The following is a 24,611-nucleotide window of genomic DNA, read 5'->3' as shown; positions in this document are numbered from 1 at the left end:
TACAACATCAAATCTAAATTCTTTCAAAGAACCTTAGAACATGAGAAAGAAAAAAGGGTTTCAAAGCACTTCCCAAATATTAAATAATTCATCTATTAACATGTCCCAGGAAATATAGAATACTCTTAAAATAACAAATAAAAATATAATGTGAGTTTTTACATGGGTTATCTTATAATGCCCAAACAGAAATAAAATACTGATGGCTTGGTAAGTATATAACAACAACAAAAAAAAACCCAGAATTTTATATCCTCTAAAAATACTCATACCCAAATGCATAATGTACAACGCATCAAATTATAAAGCTACTAAACTGAGAATAAGAGCTTAACTTCTGTGTGGGAAGTAAAGCTCTGTCGTTCTTAGGTGATAGGGGTTGTGACCTTGCATGGACAAGTTAGAGATCAGAAACTAAGGTGCAGGCCCCAGGAGCTGTGTGAGGAAGAGCCTATCAGAGAGGAGAACATGGAGTCACATGGCCAGGGGACGGTGTCGCAGGAGATCCAAAGTTCAGAAAACAGTATAAGAAGCCCCATCTTTCTCCACGTATTGTGGTCTTCCTGTAACCTTACTGGGGAGGCTACCCATCCATTCAGGGGGAATGGACATAAAGATTAATAAAGGCCTTCCTGATTTCACAACAGGTATTATTCTTTATTTAAGGTGAGCACGTTTCTCACTGTTGGGGGCTTGTTAAATGGGCTCACTTCTAACATTCTGTGACAGTTTTAAAGAAGAAAATCACTTGGCCCTTACAATTCATAATAACAAAAAAGGAATTTAATTGGGTGGTCTTTTTTAAGTTGATAAACAATTTGAAATTGTTAAGTTTCTCTCATTTTAAATCATGTTTATGAAAGGAGTGTATAGCAAATATTTACAAATTAAATAAGTATAAATAAATCTCACTACAATAATTAATCCCCTTTGAACTCCTTTTTCTAAGTTATGACTTTTTTTTCTGTATTAGGTTTCTAATACTAGGGCACATCTGTACAAGATACCTTTAAAATGGAATGTTCTAAAAACCTATTTCATGCCTATTTATTTTGTTATATTCTTAATATCATAAGATATATACACATTTACATTCATATATATGCATATGTATGTATACCTGGTTTAACGTATTATCTGTCTTTAATTCTTTATGATTGGAGTATTGGATATAGATAGGTTGGTTTCGAAGATGAGGTGTCACAGCAGAATAGTAATTAACCATAGTAATAGCTGCTTCTTCTGTAGCTAGTTCCAAAAATGCCTATGGTGAAAAAGTTTTTTTTTTTTAAATTATGAATTATTTTCAAACAAGCTTCAATAGCAACACAGTACACGTTAACTGATAAAGCGTCTGCTATAAAGTACACATTACATTTCAAAACCGGGCACCTAAAAACTGTTGTGAAAGAAATTTATGCAGTGAAAAGTAAACTACACTGAGTTAGTATTTTATATAACTTTAACTCTCTACAGAAAGCATTTTCAAATAATTTCCCCAAAAATGCAGCCAGTAAAGTCAAAATTTAAACTTCTCATTTACAAAATAATTTCATTTTCTATAAAGTAAATATGAGTCAAATTGAAGTGTTTTTCTACATTCTTAATTTTAAATAAAACTGGTTTAAATTAACAATTACTTGACAGTTATAATCTAGTATAGAAACAATTTAGAATATTATTTGAAATTCAGTTTCAACAGTCACTAAGAGAAGTGATAACTGAGTTCTGAGAAACTAAGATTCAAGAGTTTTTTAAAAAAATACTATTTTCCCAATATCAGATTATGCTAGCCCAACTTTTAGGACAACATTTTGTTACTAAATCAGGCACTGACATCTTTAGTAGTCACACCAAGCATTAGGTGGATCTCTAAATGCAATGCTTAGAAACAAACTTCTCTGGGAATTTAAGAAGACTGAGGATTACCTTCGTATGATAAATAAGGCTTTGTCTTTTAATTCCTTAAATTCCCCAGTTGTCCCTTACAATCAAACATCAAGTATCAAATGGGCTACTACCAGAGGCTCTACCCTCTGCAGAGCCTTCATACAAAATTTCTTTCTTTTATATTATTCCACCATCTCAATATCTAAAATAAACCCTTTGTATTCACTGTCTTCTCAGACAGTGATCAGCTAGGTTACTGCTCTTCTAGAATATATTAATACCCAGGGTCTCAATTTTTTAGCTTTTCAAAGCTGATGAAAAGTGTGGGGCTTAAAGTAGTTAGCCCTAATGGAAGTATACCTGATTTTTTCCTTTCAGCATTAGGATGTTGGTTACCTTACCAAAAGGTAAGCCTAATGCAATAACTTCTGTTTCTGTCACTTCACCAGGTAGTTTTCGAATATGAAGTACACGGGAAGGAGCCCCATCCATTTTATCTTCTCCCTTGAATTTCTTGCTGTCATTACCATTGGCTGAAAGATATTTTAAAATTAAAATTCACATGAATATATATTAACATTTAACAAACATCAAAATTTAAAATTCTATTTTTGTCATCCATGTGAGGATATATCAAACCTACGTTAAATCTAAGAAAAACAAAATATGCCAAGCAATCAATGTCAAATGATTATGGAAGAGTTATGAACGGTGCTATGATTGTTTCTGAAAATTCACAAGGATGTTCTCAAAGAAATTGTATTGATAATGCATTTTTGCTTATTGTTGATATAATTTTGCTTCTTAATGGGAAGATCTTTTCTATCCATTAATAGGCCCATGTGACCTGCTTAAGTCACATGGAAGCCTGAGTCACATGAATCTAAGTCACATGGAACAGGAAGGGTAGAATGGGTAGAAAGGGAAGAGGTAGAGCTAGGGCTGCAGAAAAAGGGATTTCCTCAGCAAGATTTCCTCTTTATCAATTAAATTAAAGGTCCATTTCCTCTCTTTATATCTCAATAATTTTAGTACCATTTGACACAGAAAAATACTGTACAAAATAGAATCATGTGATTATAATGTTTTAGTTAGATTATAATTTTAATTGAGAAAAAATTATCAAGAGGACAAGAACATCCACAATCCACTTCAAGGAAAGATATATTGATCAGAATGTATTGGTCATTCTCCATTAACAACAGTATCCAATAACAACTTTATCCCAAGTCCTTTCTCACTAACATTATCCCCAATCTACTTATATTTATGATCAATTATATCTTCCTATTTTAGCCTCATAACTATCATATCTCAAAAGAGGACTATGAGTCAAAACATTCCTATTAAATATCTCAAATATTATGCCAGAAGCCAACAGCTTAAAGAGACAAGAAATTTGCTCACTTTGTTGGGTCACATCCCTCCTCCCTCCGGAAATTAGTATAGTAAGTAGTATGATTTGTCTGGAATATGAATTGAAGAGATCATAGGGAAACTAGACAGTTTTTCACCTCTGCCAGAAACATCTTCTGGTGGGACATCTATGGTTTAAAGGGCTATGAATTCCTAGATCACACAAAAATATTGGCATTGGAGGGAAAGTGGAAAGGGAGAGGGAGGAAAGACACATCTCTAACTTTTGTCTTACATAAAAAAATTGAAAAATGTCAATTATTTTAGCTTTTCTCCAAAAGGATGAAGAATACAATGCTTGAGATGAGATACTCATCTGTGGGTATCTGACATTTAGTTCCCACAAAATTATTTCTCACAACTATTCTATGATAGGAAAATTGTGCAAAAACTATTTATGATATCAAATCACTAAAACCATACTGCTACAAAATCCCTGGATAAAAGATTCAAATTCAAACTTGTCTTAATGTACTACATGATTTGCCTGGATTAGGCTAAATCTTTTATACCTACCTTTTTTCTCTAGCAGAAAGTACCCACAATCATCTACCCTCTTTCTCTGATCTGCAAATCTTTCCCTGATTACAGGTTCCTACTGAGCTAGCTACAAACATCCCCAAGGCTAGCCCCAAAACAAAAAACAAACAAAAAAAGATACTATCATTCCCCCTAACTTTCATCCACTGTATCTCCACCCTTTAACAATCTAATTCCTAAAAAGTCATCTACAAAAACCCTAGGTAATCTGGCTTCTTCAATTGAGATTGCTTTCAAAATTTATTAGTGATCTCTCAATTATGTAATCTAACAGCCTTTTATTCTCGACTTCCCTACAACAGTGTATACTGTTAACTACTCTCTCTACTTTAGGTTTTCATGACATTGTTCTCTGGATTTTCTTCCTACCTAACTGATCCTTCTCAATCTTCTTTGCTGTATCATCACTATTAACAAGCATTCATTCAGTGTTATTGCTATCTGCGCTAAATGTTCAGAATAGAAAGAAAAGAAAAAAAATTTTTAAGAGGCCCCAGCCCTCAAAACGGTTACATTCTGATGTGGGAGTCAATATGCAAGTGACTGTATAAACAGGATATAATACAATTTAAATGGATGGTAACCTCAGAAAGGTACTAGACTTAGACAACAGTCTCTTGTAATCAATCAATCAAAGACTTCTTAAGTACCCACCCTGTGTTAAGCAAAAAAGTCAAAAGACAGTTCCGGCTCTCAAGGGGGTTGGGGCTCTCAAGGGGGTTGGGGCAGAAGGAACCCATGCAAAGACAGACACAGAAAGGTTAAGTAGGAAATAATTAACAAAGGAAAGGGACTCAAACTAAGAGGCGTTGGGAAGGCTTCCAGTCAAAGATGGAGGTGGGAGCTGAACTGAATCTTAAAGGAAGCTAGGGAAACCAAGAAGCAGAAGTGAGTAGAAAGCTCTTCAGACACAGAAGAAAGCCAGTGAAAAGGTAAAGAGTGGGGACAAAAAAAGCTATGCATAGAAGGAATAGCAAGAAGGCCAATGATAACTGGATAAAAATATACAGAGAAGTCAAGAGAAGGTAGGAAGGTGTCAGGTTGTAAAGGGCTTTACAAGTCAACCAAAGAATGTTTTGTTACTTTAGGCAATGAATGGGGAGCCAGTGGAGTTTACTGAAGGGAAAGGCGGAAGACAAGGTCAGATCTGCATCTTACAGAGATAACTTTGGTAGCTGACTGGAGAATGAAACAGAATAGAGATTTGAGGTAGGGAGACCAACCAGCAGGTAACTGCAGTAGTCCTAACTATGAGGATATGAGAGTGACAGCTACATTAATTGGAGAGAAGGGGACATGTAAAAGGCAGGTTGTAAATGTAGAAATGTCAAGAGTTGGTAACAGATGCATCATCAGCCCTGTCACAACCACTAATTATGAATGTCCCACAAGGCTTTGTTATGGAGCCTTTTCTCTTTTTTCTCTTACTTGATCACCTCATCTTTCCCAATGATTTCAATTACTGATCTCTTATGCAGCGATCTGTAAATCCTTATCTCTCTGAGTTCCTGTCCCATATCACCAATCATCTACTGGACATAGGAACTGGATGTACCATAGTAATCTCAAATTCAACATGTCCAAAACAAATCATTTCCCCTCCCCTAGACGGACCACTCTGCTGACTTCATATGTATCTAATAAGTGCACTACCATCTTTCAGTTTGAAACCTTGGTGTTATCCTTAAATGTTCATTCTCACTATCAGTCAAATCAACAAGCATTTATTAAGCACCTATTGTGCAAAAGGTACTGTTTTAAGCGCTGGTGATACAAGGAAAAAACATTTCCTGCCTTCAAAAAGCCTACAAGTTAATGGGGAAGATGACATGCAAACAACTATGCATAATCAAGATATATACAACAAAAACTGAAAGTAACCACATAAGAAAGGCACTAGTATTAAAAGACACCAAGAAAGGGTTCTTGCAGAAAGTGAAATTTTAGTTGAGACTCCAAGGAAGCCAGGTGGAGATAAGGAAGGAAAGAATTCCAGGTATGGGGTATAATCAATGAAAATAAAGAATCTGGAGATTAAGATATAACAAAGAGGACATTGTCACCAGATTGTAGAGTATATATGCAAGGTAGTAGGGGATGAGACATTACAATGACCACAGGAACAGGTTTATTCATAGCTTTAAAAGCCAACCAGAAGATGGTCAAATTTTACATTTCTACCTCTATAACATCTGTCACCTCCATGAATCCTTCCCTAATGCATTCTGGTCAATAATGCTTATGCTCAAACTTCATGCTGCTGCTTTGTACCTGTCTAGTGAACATATAATATAGTATATCTGAGTTATCTCTCTTTGAGTCTGAATGCCCTCAAAGATTATGAACCTCACGAAGGCAGGAATTATTTCATCTAAACTGCCTCTTTATTAACTACCTACTTTCTGTCAGACTTTGTGCTAAGTGCTAGAGATAAAAGCACAGGTAAAAGACAGTTCCTGTTCTAAGGATCTCAGTCCATAGTATAGACTGAGGTTGGATATGTACAGGTCTTATAATAATGCGTGCCTACAGAAGTGGGGAAATTAGCCTATAATTCATTAGTCAAGGGAATAGTTGAATAGCCACAGTTTGGCTAGAGTTCTAATTCAATGTAACTTTCTGATTTCATTATGATAAACTTTTAAAAAGTTTAAACAAATGGATCTCTCACTGTAATGATAATTTAAGGTTAATGGGGGGGGGGGGGGAGGTGAGGGAGAGGAGGAGAGTTAAAGATTTTCTCAACCCATGAGTAGGCCTCAATACCTTTTGTTCATTTCTGTTGAGGCACCAGGTTAGAGAGTTGTGCCCTCTGGCTCTGAAAAGTGTATAAATACTCTGAGGTGAGGTTTACTTTGGGGATTACTCATTGGAAGTGTTTGTTTGGCCAGAGGAGACTATGGGCAGCTGCTCAGGAGCTCCCCCCTACTTTGAAAACTCAGGTGTTATGGTGCTTCTCTCTGGCAACTATGTATTGTTTATGGTCAGGCAGCTGGAAGCCCTGTCTGTTGATCTCTATTTCTCTGTTTGCATTTTCTCTGAAGTTCAGGGTGCTGACTTCTTCCCCTGAACTACATGAATGATATATGTGTTTCATAAAAGTGATTGCTGACTCCTCAAAAGTTGCCTTTCCTTATAGAAAAGCAGATCAAAGAACCTGTACAGCAGGCCCTCCTTCACTCTTCTAAAAATGAGGTGACCAAATAAGAGTACAGAGAGAAATGGTCCAGACCAAAGCCTTGTGACACATTCACAGTTAGTGGTAATGACAGGGCTGATGATGCATCTATTGCCAACTCTTGACAAGCACTAATAGAGGCATATGTAGAATACTGAAGGAACTATTAAGAATAATGTAATATTCTGATTTGTTGTCATTATTCAGTTGTGTCCAAATCTTGATGACCCCATGGAGTATAGCATTCTATCCATTCATGTCCTTACCACCTCTCTTTTGGACTATTATGATAACCTTCTAATTGGTCAAAGTTTCCCCACTAAAATCCAACCTGCATACGTCAGCCAAAATGAATTTCCTAAAGTCTAAATCTGACAATTTCACTCCCAAGCCAATAAACTCCAGTGACTACCTATTATCTCTAGGGTAAAATTCTATTTTACACTTAAAGCTCTTTACAACCTGGCCCCAGCCTTATTAAACACTATTCCACCACAGAGTCTAGCCAAATGGAATTTCTTGATGCATCTCAAACAAACAAAACAAAAAACCTACTCCATTTTCTGTTTCTGACTCTGAACTAACTGACCCCCATACCTGAAATATTCTCTTTCTTCTCCACTATTTGGAATGGGTACTTTCCTTCAAGACTCAGCTCAAGTATCACTTTCTGCATGAAGACTTTTCTGGTCCCATACAGATGTTAGTGCCATACTCCCCACCCAGGTCATATTGTATCTGATTTGCATGTATTCTTTATACAAGTTATATAGGCTCATGATTTCTTGCCTTGTCAGAATGTTAAGATCTTTGATAAACTGATAAATGATCAAAGGATATGAACAGGCAGTTTTCCAATGAAGAAATCAAAACAATTTACAGTCATATGAAAAAGTATTCTAGATCATTGCTGATTAGAGAAAAACAAATTTAAACAACCTTAAGATATTATTTTATACCTATAAGATTGGCTAAAATTATGGAAGGGGAGAGCAACAAATATTGAAAGGGATATGGAAAAATTGGGATATTAATTCATTGTTGGTGGAATTGTGAATTAATCCAACCATTTAGGAGAGCAATCTGGAATTATGCCCAAAGAGTTACTGACTGTCTATGTCCGTTGACCCAACAATTTCCCTACTACCTGTATTTCCAAAGATGATTAGGGAAAAAGGAAAAGAATCTATATGCTGTAAAATGTTTATAGCAGCACTCTTTGTGGTGAAAAAACTGGAAATTGTGGGGATGCCTGTCAATTAGGAATGGCTGAACAAACTGTAGTATATGATTGTGATGGAACACTACTATGCTATGAGAAATGATGAGCTTGATCTTAGAAAAACACACAAAGACTTGCATGACATAATGAAAAATGAAGTGAAGAGAACCAAGGGAATGTTGTATACAGTAATAGCAATATCGTTTTAAGAACAAATTTACAAATTTGTATAAATATCCAAATTTAAAACAAAGGACATATGAAGAGCTGTTTCCAGAGGAAAAAAAAACTGATTAAGAGAAATATGTATAGAATGATTTTACATATACAGACATATTTGTGTCTATAGGAGCCATCTCTAGGGTGGAGGGAGGGAGAAAGAAAAAACAAGAAATGTACATAGTAACTTTAAAAGGAATAGCAAGTTGTACTTAACGGATTTACAGTTTCATGTGCAATCATTTTTATTATACTAGATTATAGAAAAGCTTGTTTCTTCCCATAAAAAAAAGCTTAAAAAATTTTTAAAAATCTTTGAGAACCCCATTTAAAGTTAGGGTAGACAGTATAAAATACTTAGGAGTCTACCTGCCAAAACAAACCCAGGGATTATATGAACACAATTACAAGACACTTTTTGCACAAATAAAGTCAGATTTAAGTAAGTGGAAAAACATTAGTTGCTCATGGATAGGCCATGCTAATATAATAAAAATGACAATTCTACCCAAATTAATATACTTATTTAGTGCCATACCAATTAAACTATCAGACAATTACTTTCTAGAGCTGGACAAAATAATATCAAAATTCATTTGGAAAAACAAAAGGTCCAGAATATCAAAGGGACTAATGAAAAGAAATGCTTGGGAAGGTGGCCTAGCGCTACCAGACCTCAAACTGTACTATAAAGCAGCAATTATCAAAACCACTTGGTATTGGCTAAGAAACAGAGAGGTAGACAAGTGGAATAGACTTGGCACTCAAGATGCAGTAGGCAAGGAATATAGCAACCTTCTGTTTGATAAACCCAAGGACCCCAGCTTCTGGGATAAGAACTCATTGTTTGACAAAAATTGCTGGGAAAACTGGATAACAGTGTGGCGGAAATTAGGCATAGACCCATACCTGACACCGTACACAAGAATAAAGTCCAAATGGGTACATGATTTAGGTATAAAGATTGATACCATGAATAAACTGGAGAAGCAAGGAATAGTGTATTTATCAGATCTATGGAGAAGGGAAGAATTCTTTACTAAAGGAGAGATAGAATGCATTATGAAATGCAAAATGGATAACTTTGATTACATTAAACTGAGAAGTTTTTGCACAACCAAACCCAATGCAACCAAAATCCGGAGGGATGTAGTAAATTGGGAAAGAATTTTTACAGCTAAGCTCAGGGATAAAGGCCTCATTTCTAGAATATATAGAGAACTGATCCAAATGTACAATCATACAAGTCATTCCCCAATTGATAAATGGTCAAAGGATATGAACAGGCAATTTTCAGAGGAAGAGGTTAAGAAGCTATCTATAATCATATGAAAAAATGCTCTAAATCACTATTGGTTAGAGAGATGCAAATCAAAACAACTCTGAGGTACCACATCACACCTATAAGATTGGCAAACATGACAGAACAAGAAAATGATAAATGCTGGAGAGGATGTGGGAAAGTTGGAACACTAATTCATTGTTGGTGGAGCTGCGAGCGCATCCAACCATTCTGGAGAGCAATTTGGAACTATGCCCAAAGGGCTACAAAAATGTGCATACCCTTTGACCCAGCAGTATCGCTACTAGGACTATATCCCCAAGAGATCATAAAAATGGGAAAGGGTCCCACATGTACAAAAATATTTATAGCAGCACTCTATGTAGTTGCCAAAAACTGGAAGTCAAGGGGATGTCCATCAATTGGGGAATGGCTGAATAAATCATGGTATATGAATGTAATGGAGTACTATTGTGCCATAAGAAATGATGAACAAGAAGACTTCAGAGAGGCCTGGAAGGACTTATATGACCTGATGCTGAGTGAAAGGAGCAGAACCAGAACTTTATGCACAGCAACAACCACAGTGTGTGAGAGTTTTTTCTGGTAGACTTAGATTTTGGTAATAACACAAGAACTTCTTACCAAAAAAAAAAAAAAAAAATCCCAATGGAGGATCTCAAGGCAAAATGCCTGCCACACTCAGAGAGAGAAATATGGAAGTCACTCACATATTGTAGCAGATCATGTTTGTGTATGTGTATGTGTTTGTGTATCATGTTCTGATTTGTTATACGATTTCTTTCATTTATCTTAGTCTGACTACATAGCATGACTATAGTGAAAATATACTCAATAGGAAAGTATATGTAGAATCTATACAGAATTGTATGCAGTCGTGGGGAGGGAGGGGGGGAGTGGGGGGTAGGTGGGGGGGATAAAATCACAATTGTATGGCAGTGATTGTTAAACATTACAAAATAAAAATAAAAATAAAAAAAAAATCTTTGAGAACAAGGACTGCTTTACAATTCCTAGAGTATAACAGGTGTTTAATAAATACTGGATAATTTACTGACTTAAGTCTTTCAGTTGTCAGGATTCCAAATAATCAATAAACTTTTATTAAGATCCTGCCACACCATGGTTACAGAAGGAGGAGAAGGAAAAAATCCCATCTGGTTCTTGCTCTCACAGCCCAGCGCTACAGTACTCTGAGCTCAGAAGACACAATAAAAGTTGGATGGGCACTGACTGTGTGGCATTAAGGGAAAGTGCTAAAAAAATGGGCAAAAGTTGTCCTAAGAAACTGAGAGATAAGATATCTTCATTTGTCTTTGTTCAAACCTGCCAAGAGAAGCAAAAATAAGCACCCAGATGTTTTAGTGAACTTCTCAGAACTTTACTTAAAATAAAAATCAAAAGAGTGGAAGATATGTTTGGCAAAGAGTAAAGAAAATTTGAGGACATGGCAAAAGCCAGGAAGGTTGGTTGTAAAGAGAAAAAAAAACCCTGCATTATACTTAAAGGAAAAGCAAAAATAAAGTTCAAGGACTTCAACGCACTAAAGAGGTCTCCTTCAGCTTCTTATACCCTAATTATCACCTAAAAGTCAAAGAGAAGCATCCTGGCCTTCTTATTAAAGATATGAGGAAAAATAATTGGTATAGTATATGCATTACAAATTGGCATGGAAAAGTTCTTATTGGTGCTCAGCGAACGAATGTGTTCGTCCTTCATTTTCAAAGAAGACCATGACACCATATGACATAACTTGCACTTGACTTTGTTTTGAGTGAGTGAGGGCTGTGCAAGGTCACCAGCCTCACTTTCCCCTCCTGAGCCATCTGAATCCAGTGACCAGATATTCATCAAGATGACTGGAGAAGGCCCAGGATGCAATGGGTTTAAAGAGCCAAAGGAAAAAAAATAATTTGTGCTCAGCACAAATTCATCATATAGAGATGTAGTTCACATTCATTTCCAGTTATTTTTGATGTAGCATATAAAAGAATAAATTGCAACAAAAAATAGCTATTTTGTCAGTATTCTGAATGCAGTTTTTTTTAAATCAGAAAAAAGAGCCTGCTATGTTGCATTTACTATGCTAGGCGCTAGGGATACAAATATAATAAATTAAATAATCTCTACTCCCAATAAACTTACATTTGGGTGAGATGTCACATATATAAGCATAAACAAAACAAATAAGGATAAAAATAATAATAACGAGAATAATAGTGTTCATATAGCACTTTAAAGTTTGCAATGCCTTTTACATGTTATCTCATTTGAGCTTCACAACAACCCTAGAAGTAGAATAAAGTACAATGAAACCAGAAAGACGAGTTGTGTCATCAGGGTTTTGAAGGATTTTAGAAGCTCAGAGTCAATATCTGACTCTGGAGGCAAAAGAAGATAACTGGAATTTGCTGACTGGAAGAATGACAGAGTCAGATTTGGGTTTAAAGAAAATCACTTTGGCAGTAGAATGGAAGACAGATGGGAGTAGGGAGAGACTTAAAGCAGGAAGAAGCCAGTGTAATAATCTAGGCAAGAGGGTATGAATTAAGGTGGTAAGTAATAAAAATAGAAGAGTTCAGGAAGCCATAGCTACCCTGGTTTCCTTTTTTCTTAATCTACATTCCAATTTTTTTCATCATTTGAATTTACAAAGATCTACTGAGTACTTGTCATTCTTCCTTCTACCCCTTATTAATTCTTCCAAAACTCCCCCAATATCCCATTATTTTTAACACTAAGCAGGGATTTATATGGGGGATGATGAATGAAAGAAAAGACAGGGGGAGAGAATGTGTAAACAAAAAATAAGTTGAGGAATTCAGAAGGATCTTAAGAAGCATAAAAGAAAGATGAACTAAAGTATGATGGTACCAAAAATCAAAACTTGGGAGCTGAAGGTCCCTTAGAGGTCAGCTAGTCCAAATTCCTGATTTTATAGATGAGGAAACTGAGTCCCAGAGAGGTTAGGTGATTTATTCAATTTTATACAAGCAGTCTTCAGCAGAGCTCTCTAATCTTACTTCAAGATTCAACATTTCTCCATATGCTGTCTTCTTCTGTCACCTACAAACAAGTCCCATTCTCCTAAAAGAAAACAACTCAATTCGATGAGTTGAGACTTGTAAGGCAAGAAAAGGACAACAAAAAAAGATTTTTGAGGTTTAAAAGCTCTACTGGGGAAAAGAGGAAGATTCAGAAGGGGACAGGACCACCGCTCAGACAGAATAAGTCAGGAGGCAGAATTATTAAATTATTATTTTGCTTCATTTTATATGCCAAAGAGAATGATCACTGAACTGTGATGAAAAGAATAAAAATGGCTATAAATAAAATAAACAGGAATATTTTTTCATAAAATTTTTCAAAAAACAGAATAAAAAAATAAAAATAGAGAACTGACACTCAATACAAAATAAGAAACTACTTGCCCTTAATTAATTCAAGTCTTATGACCCAGAGGAACTAATATTGGTCTTATCTCTCTCCCCCTTTTCTCAATCAAGCCAAGCAGAAATAGCTGTTTACTCACTGTACCCCACTTACAGCCCTCTCACTTTACAAACTTTTCAACTTAGTTTCTAACCACTCAACTAAAATTGCTCTTTCTAAAGTTGTCAATGATCTGTTAACTGATAAATCGGATGATCCTTTCTCAGTCCTCACCTTTTTTACTCTGGTCACCATCCTGCCACACATTAAAGGTGAATTCTCCCCTCACCCACTCTTTCCACTTTTTTAGATCCAAGCACATTAATTGAATCAACACTATCATTCCAGGAAGGGAGTCAGATTGCCCTTGAACTCCACTCACCCATCCCTATGACTTCTTAAATCACCATTCACTTATATAACGATCTTCTCTTCTGAGGGTTATCTTTAAACTTAGGTATCTCTTTAAAACCAGAGATAGCCTATCTTTTATATTTATATATACAACCTCAATACTTACTAACACAATACCCAAAGTGTCACACAAAGCAATACTTATCAAATATTTTTTCATGTATTCATATATATATGACACTGCTGACCATGTTCTCCTGTTGGATATTTGGACTTCCCTAACAACAATCCCAGATCATCAAAATTAACACAACATTTAACTATGGATGTCCTTCAAGGCTCTGTCCTGAGACCTCTTCTGCCTAAACACTCAATGATCTCCAAAGGCAGTAACTAAGTACATTAGCTACTTAGGCATCTAGATGATGAAGTGTAATAAAGTGCTGGAACTAGAATCAGGAAGACCTGAGTTCAAATTTGACTTCAAACTCTCACTAGCTGTACGATCCTGGGAAAGTCATTTAACTTGTCTGACTCAGTTTCCTTATCTATACTATAGGCACCTACTACTCAGGTTGTTGCTATAATCAAATGAGATATTTGAAAGTGTTTTACAAACCTGAAAACGCTATAGAAAGGTTAACTGTGTTGTCATTGCTGTTACCATGTGTTCAATGATCATCATTATGCAGATGCTATTACAATTCTTAATAACTAATGTTTATATAGCACCTTAAGATCTGCAAAGTACTTTATATATAGTTATCCCATTTGATCCTAACAATAACTCCATGAGGCAGGTACTATTATTATTCCTTTTTTTACAGATAAGAAAAATGAAGCTGAGTGACTTGAATAAGTTAACTCAGCTAGTGTATATCTTTCTGCTTATAAGTCCATCATCTGATCCACTGAGTCATAGTAACTCTTGTGCCTCAGATGACTGTGAGTTCTCCATACATGTGAAGTTTTCTCTATAAAGCTCTAATCTTTCATCACCAATAAATCAAAAAGCTTTTTATTAAGCATTTTTTTCCAGGAACTGAGCTAGATATTAAAGTGGCAAAGAGGCAATGCAAGGAGTACAGATGAGCTCCCCCCAAACAACTATACCACAAAAATCTAGAAAATGCACTAGATTAAGGACCGATCAGGAAATTCAAGGGAAAAAAAAAATCAGTTATAACTCTAGCCAAGTTCAACATTTTGAGAAAGAGAGGTCCAGTGGGCTCTAAGGATAGGATCTAACTAGGAGTGTACTGGGTGGAGCATTTAGTATGCAAAAACTAAACAGGACTCAAGCTACATACCAAGGAAAGAAGAGGTCCCAGACTCATAAACAGTGACCCCCAACCTTCTGCAGGATGTGGAAATAGGTTCCAACTGACAGTCTTATCATTTACTACCCAGTTCCAGAGCAAACCAAGGAGGAGATCTGTATCTAAGAGTGTAGTTGAAGGAAAGGAACAATAGTTGGCCCCAGGCTATGTACTGAGTAACAAATTCAGAAGCAAACAGGATGTGTGAGGCTTTGACCACATGGGCTTAGTAAGGCTCTCTGTCTCAGAGCTTTCCAGCTGGCTAACAGTGGTGGAGTCCAGCAGCAGTCTACTAGAACTTTCAGCCACAGTTAAGTCAACAGGAGTGTTATCCAGACCTAAAATCAGAGTAGCAACTTGAAAATCTCGGGAAAGCAGTGATGAGACTTTGCCCTGAATCAGACCACAATCAGAACACTGGAAAATTGCAGGTTTCCCCAGCCTGTACTGTCACTGAAATGCTGAAATAATACAACATACAATATACCAAGAAACAGCAAAACCAAAAAGGGCAAATCCTATGCTGAGACATTCCCCACAAGTTCACAAAGCTTGGCCCTAACATTAAGTCTAAAGTCAAGAAGTATATTAGAAGAATCAGTACACAGAAAAGAATCCTACCATAAAGAACTATTACAATGACAGACATTTAAGATACAAACCCGGAAGAAGAAAATGACTCTAAAACATGTAGTATATTTCAGTAAATCATAAAAGAAACCTATTCAGACCTCTTAAAACCAGAGAGTCAAGTAAATCCGGAAAGAATTCATGTTATAATCTGCTAAAATCAACCCACAAATGAAAATTCCCAGAAATGTTTTATAGCCCAAATCCAGAGCTTCCAAGTCAAAGAAAAATATTGTAAGTAGCCAGAAAGAAAGAATTCAAGTATCAAGGAGGCACACTGAGGACTACATAACATTTAGCAGTCACCACACTAAAGGAGCAGGGAATTTAGTAAACAATATTCCAGACAGCAAAAGATAGGAGATTTATAGGCAAGAATAACTTGCCTAGCAAAACCGAGTATTATTTGGGGGGGGGGGGGGAATGAACTTTTAATAAGGATTTCCAAGCATTCCAGACAAAAAGACCAGAGCTAAGTACAAGCAAACATAAGGGATTAAACATGGACAAAGTTATATTCTAACCTTCTTTTTCTTTTAAAGATTCTAATATGGGGAAGATGATACATGTATTCCCTCAGTACTCTTATCATTATACCAAGAATCAAAGAGAGATTCTAATTAGAGGGAGGACCAGGGAGTGGTTCCATTATATTTTGATGATCTGAAAAATAAGAATAGCAGGAGAGGCAAAGAAATGTACTGGCCCAGGGTAGGGGTGATGGTGAAGGATGGGGAAAATTCTCTTACATAAGAGCATGCAAGTACTCTGTAAGTAGGAATCTACAAAAACACACAAGAAGAAGCAAGGAGGGAACAGTATCCAAAATATATTTCACTCAAATGGGAAACAGGAAGGAAAAGGCAAGGAGGGAAAAAGAACAAAAGGGACAGTAGATTAAAGGAAGTATTAATCTTAAGGGAAAAAAGCCTCTAATCAAAGAAGGTGTATTTTGGAAAGTAAGAAAAGTTTAAAACTTGTGACTGGGTTCTGGGAGAAGAAAAGAGAAGTAGGGGCACAAGAACAAAAGTAGACTACACAAAACCTGAAGCAGTGGTATTAAACTCACTCCTCTCTCACCAACCTCCTCTTTATAAAGAGTGGTCAGGAAACAAAGAGAAAGAAAAGTATGAGACCAGAATGGTAGAAAACACAAAATTAACAAGTACAACTGTAAATGTAAATGGAATTAATTCATTCATAAAATGGAAGAGAACAGCAGAATTCGTTAGAAAGCTGAACCAGTATTATTTTGTTTACAAGAAACGTATCTTAAACTGAAAGATATACAAAGAGTTAAAATAAGGGGCTGGGAAAAATCTATTTGGCTTCAGCCTAGACTAAAAAGGGGGTATGTGGAGGAGAGGGTCTTAAGCAAAGGACTCCAGACAAAACAACAGCAAAAAAAAAAAAAAAAAAAAGACCTAATTCAAAAAACAGGAAAACAACATTCTGCAGAAAGGTATCTGAGACAATAACTTCAATATCAATACTGAATATATATGAACCAAATGGTATAACATAACTTAAAGGAAAAACTTCAATATCAATACTGAATATATATGAACCAAATGGTATAACATAACTTAAAGGAAAAAGTTTAAAGTGTTATAGACAGAAATCAACAGTAAACAATAATAGAGGGAGACCTTAATTTACTGCTCTAAGTCAAATCTAGCCCCCCTTCAAAAAATTTCTAAAAGTGAAGAATCTGCATAGAATTTTAGAAAATTTAAATATATTAGACACCTGGAGACTACTGAAAGCGCATAGAGAGGAATATATATGTTTCTCAGCTGTGTATAGTACTATCACAAAAAATGAAAGGCACAGGACATAAAAACCCCATAAACACAGAAAAATATAAATCTTACATGTTTAAGAGAACACAATGCAATAAATATTATATTTAATAAATCAATGATGAAAGTGATGAAACAGTAAAAAATTAGAGATGTAATAACTCAAACCTAAGGAATACATAGGTCAACCCCCCCGTCCTCCAAATCACAGAAATGATCCACTACCAGTTGTCGACTTCTGCTTTCCCAATGGACTCCAATGACTCTGAAAGTAAGGCCAACAAACTTGCACAACTTTGTCTCCAATTCATGCAGAAGTCACATCACCCTCGATGTAACTGGTCCTCTTCAAAAATGTAAGATATACAACAAGAAGCGATCTATAATTTCACTAACAATAAAGACAACAATATAGCAACATGTTCGGGATGCAGCCAAAGCAGACCTTAAGGGAAAATATATCATGTCTAAACACTCAATTCAAGCACCGCTTTCTCCACAAACTATTTATTTCCTGATCCTGCCAAACTGCTAGTGCTTTCTGTTCCTAAATTACCTTATATTTATTTTTACATTATATGTGTGTATATATATGTATATATTACTTATGTATGTATTTGTTATATTACATATATTATTATTAATATCATTATTATTTATTATTTATTTTTACATTATGTGTATGTGTGTATATGTAACCAAATACTTACAGACATATATAAACACATCTTTTCTCTCTCTCTCTCTCTTTCCCTCCCTGCTCCCTCTAGTAGACTATAAGCTGCTCCTTGAGAGCTGGGATTGCTTCAGTTATCTTAGCATCCTTGTTACCTGGCACACAGTAGGTAATTTAACATATTTTGATGGATTTTAGCTGTGAACCTCTATCTTCTGACTCTATATACAATGTTTTTCTACCTCATAAAACCGCCTTTCCCTTGAGACTGAAATAGGTAAAAGCTGTTCAAAACACCAAGTCAGAAGAAGGCAAATAGAAAATGTTTAAAATTAATAATTCACTTGCTTGGAAAGATAGAATCTATCCTTTAGGTCATATTCAATCATTATTCCATTCAAAAAATATCATAAGCTAAACAGCTGCAAACCTGAAGACCAGAGGGTTATTTCAAAGTCTTCAAAGTTGTATGAAAATCATAAATAAGCAACCAAGTCTTTGCAGATTGAATAATATCTTGTTCACGTGTGTATTACTAGCTTTTTGAACACACTGGATTCTGTTGCACTTAATAGAATAAAAATGCATTTAAAAGCACTACTAAATTCAGATTAACTTTTTCATAAAAAAGAGGATCCATGAAATTTTTATATGAAAAAGAACAGGTCTAAGATTTTTGAAGTCTGGGAACCATGAGGTTTGGGGTGCTCAGAACCACAAAATACAACGTTGGTTCTTGCTGAATGAACTCAAGACTTCTTCCAGTCAAAGTAAAACAAAGTTTATTGAAGATTCGCCATATTGGGTTGATTCTTAAGCAGCCTTACCATTTGTGACACTTGAAGCAGGCCAGACAAAATCTCAGCAAGACAGAGTCTGAGCTGGACTGAATCTGAGCGAAATGGAACTTACATACAGAAAGAACATAGGGCAGGATCTAGAGGTGGTCTAGTAGTCTTGGGAGGTGAGTGTAAGGAGGATCTTGATGAGACTCAGGTAACTAGTGATGTAATCAAGGTTGGGAAATAGCTGGAGGCAATTGGGAGGTATCAGACAAGGGAGGGATTGGGTGGGAAGCAGGTGGGGCAATCCAGAAGCAACACAATGGACGGTCAGGCTACCTAAAGAGTTGAGTATGAAAGGCCAGATTAAGTGGGAAGATTCAAGCAGAGCTTAAGGAGGCCCCCAGAGTTTGTACCCATCAAGACAATTCCAAAAGACTCACGATGAAAATGCTATCCACATTCAGAAAAAAAGTTATGTAGCCTGAACGAAGATTGAAGCGTATTATTTTCTCTTTTTTTTTTGGTTTCTTTCTTCTTTCCTGTGGTTTTTCCCACTGGTTCTATTTCTTCTTTACAACAGGACTAATGTGAAAACAGGTTTAATATGAATGTATATGTAGAGCCTATATCAAATTGCACATTGTCTTGGGAGGGAGAGATGGAGAGAAAATTTGGAACTCAAGATCTTATGGAAGTGAATGTTGAAAACTAAAAATTAAAAAAAAAACAAACAATGGGAATCACAGAGCTAGGTTGGTTGGTTGGTTGTTGTCCTTTGTTTTCGAAAAGGACCAAAATGACATCACCATGATAAAGTGAAGTTTCAGTGTGTCTGACTGTGGCTGATCAGAACAAAATGAGCTCCAAATGCTCTACCGCAGGTTAGACACAAATAGTTCATATGAACTTTTGAGGTGGATATTCCAAATTTGTGCATCCTATGTTTCCTGTTTCAATTCTGCATTGCTCATTGAGCACAGAACCTTTTCTGATGTGGGCATACCATGCTGAGTGGTCCTGTGCCAAGGTCTCCCATGTTGCACAGTTAAATTCAAAGTTCTTGATAGTGTCCTTGTATCACTTCTTCTGACCACCATGCAATTGCCTGCCCCATGTGAGTTCTCCATAAAATAGTCTTTTTGGCAAGAGTATATTTTGCATTCGAACAACATGGCCAGCCTCTCTAAGGCATAGTGTGAATGCTTGGCAGTTCAGCTCGAGCAAGGACTTCACTGCAGACACTTATCTTATTCTGCCAGGTGAGTCTCAGAATCTTCCTGAGACAGTTCAAATGGAAGTGATTGTTTCCTGGCATGGCACTGGTAGATTGTCCACGTTTCACAGGCATACAACAATGAGGTCATCACAATGGCTCTGTAGACCTTCAGTTTGGTAGTCAGTCTAATACCTCTTCTCTCCCTAACTTTTCTTTAGTGCTTCCCAAACACTGAGCTAGCTCTGTCAATACGTGTGTCAACCTCATTGTCAAATGTGTACAACCCTGGAAAGTACACTACCAAGGTAAGTGAATGTATCCATAGCATTCAAAACTTTTCCATTTGTTGTAAATGATGGTTTCATGTATGGATGGTGTGGTAGTCACTGATGGAGCACCTGTGTTTTCCTGGTGTTAATTATTAGGCCAAAATTAGCACAGGCAGCAGAGAACTGATCCATACTTTGTTGCATCTCAGCTTTAGAGGCTGCACTGAGTGCACAATCATCTGCAAACAGAAAATCATGCACCAGCACTCCTTCCATTTTGGTCTTAGCTTGTAGCCTTTTCAAATGGAAGACTTCACCATCCATATGGTAGTCGACTTTGATGCTGTCTGTGTTCATCCTCATTAAAAGAATTTGACAACATGACTGAAAATATCATACTAAAAAGCATGGGAGCAAGCACACAGCCCTGTTTCACTCCATTGGTGACTGGGAGGGCATGAGAGCATTGTCCACTATCCAAAACCCAGGCAAACATGCCATCATGAAATTGACATACAATACTGATAAACTTCTCTGGGCAGAAAAATTTTGACATAATTTTCCATAAACCTTCACAACTAACAGTGTCAAAGGCCTTGGTCAGATCTATAAATATGTACCGACCTCTGTTCTGCTCCTGGCATTTCTCCTGGAGTTGTTAGGCAGCAAACACCATATCGACTGTTCCTCAGCCCTTTCTGAAGCCACACTGGCTCTCAGGTATATGACCATCTTCCAGGTGAAGGATCAGCCTATTAAGGAGGACTCTAGCAAGGATTTTTCCAGCAATGACTAAGAGATACCCCCCCGTGATTGTTGCAGGACAATCTATTCCCATTACCTTTATAGAGATAGACAATGGAGGCATCCTTGAACTCCTGGGGGATAACTTCCTCTTGCCATATAACCTAGAAAATTTCAGTCAGCTTTTGTATGAGCAATGGTCCCCCTACCTTGTAAATCTCAGGTGGAATAGAATCAGCACCAGGTGCTTTGCCACATAAAAGAAGCCTAATGGCCCTCAAAACCTCTTCTGCAGTTGGAAGTTCAGCTAAGGAGGGTTTGACTTCAACATGAGGTAAACGGTCAGTGGTCTCAGCATTGACTGATGATGGTCTGTTGAGAACACTATGGAAGTGTTCAGCCCATCTCCCTAGGATCATGTCCTTATCACTAATCAATGTGGCTCCATCAGCACTGAGTAGTTGTGACGCACCATAGGTTTTTGGTCCATAAATAGCTTTCAGTGAATCAGAAAAGCGCTTTGGATTGATACTATCAGTATAAAACTGAATTTCATCTGCCTTCTTACTGAGCCAGAAATCCTGCATCTCTCTAAGTTTTGCTTGTACTTTGTTTGATGGAATTAAATGCTGCCTTCTTGCAGGTGGATGAACTATCCTGCTGGTATACACTGTGGAGTTCTTGTTTTTTGTTTAGCAGCTTCTGAATTTCCCCATTGTTTTCATCAAACCAATCTTGGTGTTCCCAAGTGTTCTGACCCCGATGAGCAATGCAGTGCTGTACACCCAATCTCTGAAAGCTGCTAACTCCTTTTCTGCTCCACCATTGCCAAATGTGTGTTGGCTCAACTTTTCCTCCAAGTTAGCAACAAACTGTTCACACTCAGAGAAGAGCTCTAATTTGTTAGCACTGATTCTTCAGGTGGTCATTTTGCCTTGGGGGGGGGGGGGGGGAATGGCACTTTTGATGAAGGCAAATACTTAGCTTGGAAAGGATAAGTCTATGATCAGTCCAGCAGTCTGAACCACACATTGCCTACGTCACTCTCACATCTTGCCTGTCTCTTCTCCTTACAATCACATAAGACTATTCGATGCCAGGTACAGAGCTAGGTACTTTAGTATTTAATCACTTCCTAACAAAATAAGTCCAAGCTTCTTATCCTGGCCTTCAAAGTCTTCCATGATCCAGTCCCAGACAAACTTACCCTCTCTTCTTCTCCTTCAATATAACTAGATTTGTAATAATCTTTACTCTAATAAGATGGGCTAGGGTCATATCACTGAGATGCTAAGCCTCTACAGTTTTCCAGAATCATCTCACTACACTTCTATAGAAACCCACTATCCTGGACAAAAACTAAACAATACTTACCCTCCAGGAGTTTATGAAGCAGCCAGGGTTACAATACATACATTTAGTGGTACAGACAAAATAGATACAAGGTGTGAGCCTTCCTACAAATCTTCCCAGGCCCATTAATGGGTGGGGAAGAACTCCTTTAATCACATCATTCAGAGGCACTAGGTTATACTAAAACAAAAACAGCAAAAGATCCTACTTTGCTAGCCATCAAGTGAACAAGGTGACTGAGGGAAGGCATTAGTAGGCATTAGTAGCTGGAGGGAGTAAAAAAGGCCTCTTTGTCCCTTTAAGGAGACACCCCAGGACCCTAAACCCCCAAGTTTCCAGTCCAATAGCCATATCCATTATTGACAAAAGAAATCATTGTAGAAATGGAATCCACCTTTCCCATAACTACAAGCAAATACTGCTTACCAACTGCCATCAATAGGTAGAAGTATAAGTGTCCTAGGAGTGGCAGCACCATGAGCAACCAGACCACCCACCCTGTTTGTAGCCAAACCCTCAGACATTACTTGGGGAAGAAGTATCTCCAAGAAAGGACCAGACACCTCCACCACCACTTTTATCACCCTCTCCCCCTCAAAATAGCTCAAGGTCTTTGGAATATAGATATGATTCCCTCACAGGGCCCACAGCCATCATTCTGGGAAGCAACCCTAGGGGAGATGCTTCCTGGCAAATGTTCATTCAGTCATAGTTATTGAAGACTTAAAAAACAAAGTTTCTGCCTTAACAGTCCTTAGTGATGTCAAATAAACTGACATCAGAATAAGATTTCATCAGTGAAAATGACACTAAAGAAGGGATATTACCATCTTTGCCACCGCAAGAACAACTATTCAACATTAAGAAGTAGGATGGTAATTTGCAAGCCCAGTTGCAGCAAAACTCTTTTTCATAACTGAAGGACAAAACTGGGGAAAAAAAGTACCATGACTATAGTAAGCATAGAAAATAACGTACTGCTTCCATTTGGATCTACTCATCTTTCGTAGTTACAACAAACATAAAAACAAATATCAAAGTAAGCTGACCTTAGAATCAGATGCTCAAATTGCTTTATCATAAAATGCTGAACCAAGATTTGTAAAGAACAATATGCATATTCAGGTTCATTGCTCTCACTAAAACAATATTAATAGTATCATTCCACCAAATACCCTGAAAAACCCAGGCTTCTGATTGTTGAGCCTCTACTGCTTCTATCTTGACCTACAATTCCACACTGCTGTTCTTCCTCCCATGCTGTATCTTCCCTCCCATGCTTCTAACACTCCAGACTACTTCCAACACGGCACTTCTCCATTTGCCTCATGTTACTTGGCTTGTGGTCAGTGATCCTTCACTCTTTATAGCCCAATCCAGATCCCCACACTGCTGTTCCCTAGCCATTTTCAAGCCATACCACTGCCATACTTCCTCTACTCTTCCCACCATCAATTTCCTACTGATACACAATTAAATCAACATTACCATTACTAGAAAAGGTGAGTCAAATCAACTGCTCTATGATTTAACTTAGCCCTGCGACTATGCTGCTCAAAGAACCTTAGATAGCTACCATTCAATTGTATGCTGTCTTTCCCCTTTCGAAGGTAAACTCCATGGCTTTTTTTTTTCAAGCTGTCTTTTTTCCACTGGGTTTACTGGCTACATTTCTTGCTAAAAGATCAAGCCTTAAACCCAATTCACTCTGGAGCACGTAGACTGGACAACAAGTCCCTACCCATCTAACACAAAGTGGATGTAATAACTAAATAGTAATTTCTCTTTTACCCAGGGATCCTGAGGGTCTTCCCCATCCAGTTTGATTTTTTTTCAGGGGGGGGGGGGAGGCATCCTCTGAGTAACTTAAAGAAGCCTACTCATTGAATGGGTATATCTCACTCAAAGTAATACTGTGATAAGACCTAGGCCTGAAACGGCCAGGGTCTCACACTGCATCCTGGGCCATCTCCAATTGTCCTGATGAATATCACACCACTGGACCCAGGTGGCTCAGGAGAAGAAAGTGAGGTTGGTGATCCCGCACAGCCCTCCCTCACTCAAATCAAAGTCAACAGCAAATCACATCATCATCGTGATGTCATGGTCCTCTCTGAGAATGAAGGACAAACACAAGTCTTTCCCCATTACAGTACGAGCTCCTCAAGGGCAGGAACTTCCTTGTTTTTTCTATTTTTATCTCCAGTGCATAGCACAGATCAGCATATACAGTAAACCCTTTATAAATGCTTTCTATTCATTT

The 24,611-nt window shown here is 37.1% G+C and overlaps 1 protein-coding gene across 7 annotated transcripts in view; it reads right to left on the bottom strand.

The window, feature by feature from the left end:
* The window catches only part of PTBP2 (polypyrimidine tract binding protein 2), a 133,476-nt gene that overhangs the window by 45,311 nt on the left and 63,554 nt on the right, over positions 1 to 24,611 (bottom strand). For all 7 annotated transcript variants that reach the window (XM_072644081.1, XM_072644075.1, XM_072644076.1 and 4 more), the window contains 2 exons: positions 2,251 to 2,423; positions 1,121 to 1,264 (listed from right to left, as the gene is read on the bottom strand). In XM_072644081.1, coding sequence (XP_072500182.1) covers positions 1,121 to 1,264; positions 2,251 to 2,423 — 317 coding nt within the window. The remainder of the gene's footprint in view (positions 1 to 1,120; positions 1,265 to 2,250; positions 2,424 to 24,611) is intronic.

The sequence above is a fragment of the Notamacropus eugenii genome, chromosome 2, assembly GCF_028372415.1.
Source record: "Notamacropus eugenii isolate mMacEug1 chromosome 2, mMacEug1.pri_v2, whole genome shotgun sequence".
Taxonomy (NCBI): Eukaryota; Metazoa; Chordata; class Mammalia; order Diprotodontia; family Macropodidae; genus Notamacropus; species Notamacropus eugenii.
Note: the sequence above shows the minus strand (reverse complement) of the source record. Positions and strands in the feature narration are given on the sequence as shown.